General features: G+C 37.9%; 1 protein-coding gene across 1 annotated transcript in view; it reads left to right on the forward strand.

Moving 5' to 3' along the window:
* Positions 1-719: 719 nt before the first annotated feature.
* LOC107726135 (anosmin-1-like) overlaps positions 720-6,299 on the forward strand; it is a gene marked incomplete at its 3' end in the record, with an annotated part of 39,287 nt that continues 33,707 nt past the window's right edge. The window contains exon 1 of the mRNA XM_016535645.1: positions 720-788. Within this exon, the coding sequence (XP_016391131.1) occupies positions 720-788 (69 nt within the window). The remainder of the gene's footprint in view (positions 789-6,299) is intronic.

Genomic DNA, 6,299 nt, shown 5'->3' on the forward strand with positions numbered 1-6,299 from the left:
ACAAACGAATCTTTGAATCTGTGTGTTGAATCGATTCACTGAAACGAACAGTTTAAAGGAACATTTTTAGTCAGTCATGTTTTTTTTCTGAGTGATGGTGCAAATGAATCTTTGAATCAGTGTTTTGAATCAATTCACAGAAACGAACAGTTTAATGTAACATTTTTTATCTGGCACCAAGTTTTTGAATGAGTCTTTGAATGAGTGTTTTGAATCGATTCAGTGAAACAGTTTAAAGGAACATTTTTTATCTGGCACCAAGTTTTTGAGTGATTATGCAAATTAATCTTTGAATCAGTGTTTTGAATCGATTCATTGAAACAAACAGTTTAAAGGAACATTTTTAGTCAGTCATGTTTTTTTTCTGAGTGATGGTGCAAATGAATCTTTGAATCAGTGTTTTGAATCAATTCACAGAAACGAACAGTTTAATGTAACATTTTTTATCTGGCACCAAGTTTTAGAATGAGTCTTTGAATCAGTGTTTTGAATCGACTCACTGGAACTAACAGTTTAATTGAACATTTTTAGTCTGGCACCAAGTTTTTGAGTGATTGTGCAAATGAATCTTTGAATCAGTGTTTTGAATCGATTCAATGAAATGGACAGTTTGAACTGATTTACTAAAATCTAACATTTTTTCTACTTTTACTTCTCTGTTCATTTATTTCTGTTTTGAGTGAATGTTTCGTATCTGATGTGATGTCCAGTGTTTTATGATGTCTCTTCTCTCTTTTCAGAGCAACGGATCATTGGTTTGGTGTCAGAATCACAAGCAGTGCTCAAAGGTAAAACTATGAATCTCATTAAAACCGCAAAAAAAACCCCACTCCCGGCTCATATTTCAGTCTAAATCACCAGAAGAAAGGGATAATGAAAGAAAGAGAGAACAGAATGGGAGTAATACGAGAGATACGAGATACAAGAGACACAAAACCTTTTTAATTATATCAATATAATAATCAATGATTCAGATTTTAGGATTTTTGTAAGACCTTTACTCCAAATTATTATTACTGTAATGCAATAAAATCTCATCCTCATTACTGCAATGCAAGACAAAATTGTGATATTTTATTAAAATATTTGTAAAGTTTACATGTTTTAAAAAGTAAGGTTAAAGTATTAATACATTTCATAACTGCAATGCAAACATGTGATATTTTATTTAGATCTTAGTAAAGTTTGCAAAAACTATAAATATAAAGTATAAATACTTTTTTAAACTTGTAAACTTTACAAATATTTATTAAATATTAAATATTTATTTCATTGCAGTAGAGACTTTATTTAAATATTCGATAATATATTTAAATATTTGTAAAGTTTACAAGTTAAACAAAAATAGATTAAAGTATTTATATAACTGCAATTAAAGAACAAATAGTGATATTGTATTTAAATATTCATAAAGTGTACACGTTTTAAAAGTAGGGTTTATACATCTCATTACTGCAATGCAAGAAAAAAATTGTGATTTTTTTATGTAAATATTTGTAAAGTTTACAAGTTTTTAAAAGTAAAGTATTTTTACATCTCATTACTGCTATGCAAGAAAAAATGATATTTTATTTAAATAGATGTAAAGTTTACAAGTTTAAAAAAGAAAGGCTGAAGTATTCATACATTTTATTACTGCAATGCAAGAAAAAATGTCATAATTTATGTAAATATTTGTAAAGTTTACAAGTTTAAAAAGTATCTCATTACTGCAATGCAAGAACAAATAGTGATAATTGATTTACTTTAATTGCTCGATACGAATCAGAGTTTGATAATATTTGTGTTGCATTGATAGTTTAGCAACAGTGAACTCCATTGAATTTAATTTTGAGTCTCTCATGCATTTTACATTTTTTGCTGAATTTTTAACACAGTAATTTTATTAATAGTCAATTGCTAATTTCTCACCAGTTGCCATGTATTTGAAGTTTTCTATGGCATTGTAGTGAAAACACGACACGCTGGTGTTTAGATTAAGGCGAGTGAAGTTCAGCCAAGAAGAACAACATTAACAAGGCAAAACAAAAATTAATTTTGCTTTATAAGTTTTTTTCCCTGAGTTAATGAGGATGTCAGAGGGCTTCAAAGAGGAGATACACTGTGCTTTAAAAGCAAAGCCGCTTTGTTTTTGTGCTCGAATGCAACAAAAGACCTGCTCTTTTCCTTTCCATGGACTTGGCCAGTATTGGATCCTGGCAACGGCGCTGTCCCCAGTCATTCATCAAGAGCTGCTGTGTTAAAGAAGGATTTGGCTGTTTGCGTGTCTGAGCATTGGGCGTTCCCATTACAACTGGCCCTCTTCATCTCTGAGAGTCTGAAAACTCTTGACACCCGTGAGGGAGATCATGCCATGCTTGGACTCGGTGTGTTTCTGTTGCTAGTGATCTGTCAGGTCTGCTTCAGAATCATGCTTGTTGTAATGGTAATTAGTAATGCATATGTTGTCGTACTCTGGGTGGGACGAGGGCCATGGAGTGAGTTCAGTCTTTGCTAATTTTATGTGTACACATGCGTCAGATGGACGCATTTGCCTGTTGCATTACGTTTCTCTGTTTCGTGTCTTAAGATGTATAGTTGACTTTTTAAAACGTGTTCTGTGCCATTATAATCCATCATCTAGCTGTTTTTGAATGCAAGAAACGAGGTTGATCGCCCTTTGGAATTGAATTGAGAATGTCTTAAATTCCAGTTCAGTTCCTGATTTTGAATTGATTTAGCAAACAGATGCAGAACAGCAGTTACAATTTGAGGAATGTAAGAAAATAAATTAAATGAATTGAAATAAAAAAAATATGGATGGATAGAAGGATGGATGGATGGATGGATGGATGGATGGTTGGATGGATGGTTGGATAGATGGATAGATGGATGGATGGTCGGATATATAGATGGATGGATGGATGAATGGATGGTTGGATAGATGGATAGATGGATAGATGGATAGATGGATGGATGGTTGGATGGATGGATGGATGAATGGATGGTTGGTTGGTTGGTTGGTTGGATAGATGGTTAGATGGATGGATGGTTGAATGGATGGTTGGATGGATAGATAGATGGATGGATGGATGGATAGATGGATGGTTGGGTATATAGATGGATGAATGGATGGTTGGATAGATGGATAGATGGATGGATGGTTGGTTGGTTGGATAGATGGATAGATGGATGGATGGATGGATGGATGGTTGGATGGATGGATGGATGGATGGATGGATAGATGGATGGTTGGATAGATAGATGGATAGATGGATGGATAGATGGATGGATGGATAGATGTATGGTTGGATATATAGATGGATGGATGGATGAATGGATGGTTGGATAGATGGATAGATGGATGGATAGATGGATGGTTGGATAGATAGATGGATGGATGGATGAATGGATGGTTGGATAGATGGATAGATGGATGGATGGATGGTTGGTTGGATAGATGGATAGATAGATGGATGGATGGATGGATGGATGGTTGGATGGATAGATGGATGGATGGATAGATGGATGGTTGGATATATAGATGGATGAATGGATGGTTGGTTGGATAGATGGATGGTTGGATGGATGGATGGTTGAATGGATGGTTGGATAGATGGATGGTTGAATGGATGGTTGGATAGATGGATGGATGGTTGGATGGATGGTTGGTTGGATAGATGGATAGATGGATGGATGGATGGATGGATAGATGGTTGGTTGGATGGATGGATGGATGGATGGTTGGATGGATGGATGGATGGTTGGATGGATGGATAGTTGAATGGATGGATGGATGGATAGATAGATGTACAAACGGATGGACGGATGGTTGGATGGATGGATGGATGGATAGATAGATGTACAAACGGACTTCTTGTGATATCCCGACTGCTAATGTAAAGCTCAATGTGAACTTTGAGTAAATGTTTCATTGCCAGCATTGATTCTCCATCATTATACACCCCTAAACTAAAGAAATGTAGGTCGTTTTTGTTTAGTAATAGACTTGGAGATGTTTGGGCATTCTGAGATTTTCTGCATCGGCCACTTTAACATATTTTCGCAATGTTGTGAAAGTGACTAATTCTTGAATTTTTAAACCAGCATTCACTCAGTATGTGGCAAGGCCTTTTCTCTTAGAGATGTTAATGACGTGGATTGTTAGTACTGGTTTGTGGAGTCTGTGTACTCACACACTTCTTAATGAAGTGATCTGTTTGCAAAGTCCTCACAATAACAAGCCAGACCCACACTGGGCCGATTATATAGGGCATCCCGGTATATTGTCCCGTACAGTGTGTGTGTTTTATGTTTGTGAAAAGCTCCGTTCAGCCCGTTTAGCCTGAGCCACCGTAGATGCCAAACAAAAGCAAAGACAGTAATGTCTCCGACAGCCACCCGCTGCCTCCGCGAACACACTGAATGATGCAGTTTCTGTCCAACAAAAGTGAAGCAAAGGTGGGTTAATTATTTAAACAAAGATAAAGCGACCTCTCAGATCCGTCAGCACATTGGAGAAGGACAGTGTTGGCGTCTCCTGCGAAACGTCCAGCGCCCCGTTGTTATGATAATTAACCCCGCTGCCCTGCTGCCGGAGCGAAGGGAGAGGGCATTTGTGAGTATTAGAGCTTCATTAGCATGCCACAGCACCACCATCACCCTCCATTTACAGCCGCCTCGGCCTTTTGTGTCTCCTTTCTTTATCTTTCGTGTGAGCACTTCTTCTGGAGTGAGAGAAAGATTGGAGAGTTTGACAACTTCTGGGTGCTAGTTCAAGTGAAAGGGGAAAAAACAAGGAGCTGAAAAGCAGTTTGAGTTGCTCACAAGGGTCAGACTTCCAAAGACCCCCAACGCTTGAATTGATTTGCTTTGCAAATAAGAGTCGCTCTCAGAAATAGACTTGCGAAAGTTTATCATTTCGGCTGGACTGGTACTTTTTGCTGAAATAGTTCATGCAAAAGTGAATGTTTGCTGCAAATGTACTCACCCTCAGGCCATCCGAGATCTAGATGAGTTTGTTTCTTCATCAGATTTGGAGAAATGTAGCATTGCATCAGTGTCTCAGCAATGGATGCTCTGCAGTGAATGGGTGCCGTCAGAATGAGAGTCCAAACAGCTGATAAAAACATCACAATAATCCACAAGTAATCCACAGCAAGCAAGTCCATCAGTTAACATCTGGAGAAGACAAAAGCTGAAACAAATCCAGCATTAAGACGCTTTTAACTAAAAGTCCATATAATCCATAATAACTGTTCCTCCAGTGAAAAAGTGTTCTGGTCCGAATCAGGAGAGAAATCTGCACAGATCAAGCAGCGTTTACAAGCCAAAACAGCTCTAAACAAATATGTGGCTGGATTTTGATGCGAGAGACAACAGCAGATGCACTTTTTCACTGGAGGAAGAAACCTTAACACTTTTGTCCAGATGTGAACTGATGGACTGGAGTGCTGTGGATTACTTGTGGATTATTGTGATGTTTTTATCAGCTGTTTGGACTCTCATTCTGACGGCACCCATTCACTTGCAGTGAGACACTGATGCAATGCTACATTTATCCAAATCTGATGACGAAACAAACTCATCTAGATCTCGGATGGCCTGAGCGTGAGAGTACATTTACAGCAAACGTTCATTCTTGCATGAACATTTTCAGCACATTTTTATTTTTGGATGAACTACTCCTTTTGAAGCAATGATTTAAAGGGGTCATATGATGCGATTTAATTTTTTCCTTTCTCTTTAGAGTGTTACAAGCTCTTGGTGCATAAAGAAGATCTGTAAAGTTGCAAAGACTAAAGTCTCAAATCCAAAGAGATATTCCTTATAAAAGTTAAGAGTCAGCCACGCCTACCTAAAACGGCTCGTTCGAACACGCCCCCACATATCTACCTCACTATGTGGGAAGATTTGCATAACACCGCCCAAATGTTCACATAAAGAAAGAAGGCGTAACTTTTATTCACGTTGTAGTATTGTTGTTGCCGCCGCCATGTCGTGAAGGCGCTGTGTGTTTCGTTGTGAAAGCGAAACTACTTTGTTTGATCTTCCAAAAGAGGACGATATCCGCTACGTCATGCCTAGAGCTGATCCGTGCTGGTAGCTGAGGAAATACATCAACTTCGCGCTGTCGATCGCCGGATCGGCTTTCACCGTGGACGAAGCGGAGTCCAGCCCGGGGTCGTCACATGTGGTTGCCGCAGGCATAATGGACACGGGATTTTTTTTTTTTTTCTGCCATATGTCTATTCTAGAGAAATTTTGTTACACCTTTACTTAGTGATTATTTTGCCTTATGTCTGTTCTAGAGACATGTT

This window comes from Sinocyclocheilus rhinocerous, unplaced genomic scaffold, assembly GCF_001515625.1.
Source record: "Sinocyclocheilus rhinocerous isolate Xijiao unplaced genomic scaffold, SAMN03320098_v1.1 scaffold4502, whole genome shotgun sequence".
Classification (NCBI taxonomy): Eukaryota; Metazoa; Chordata; class Actinopteri; order Cypriniformes; family Cyprinidae; genus Sinocyclocheilus; species Sinocyclocheilus rhinocerous.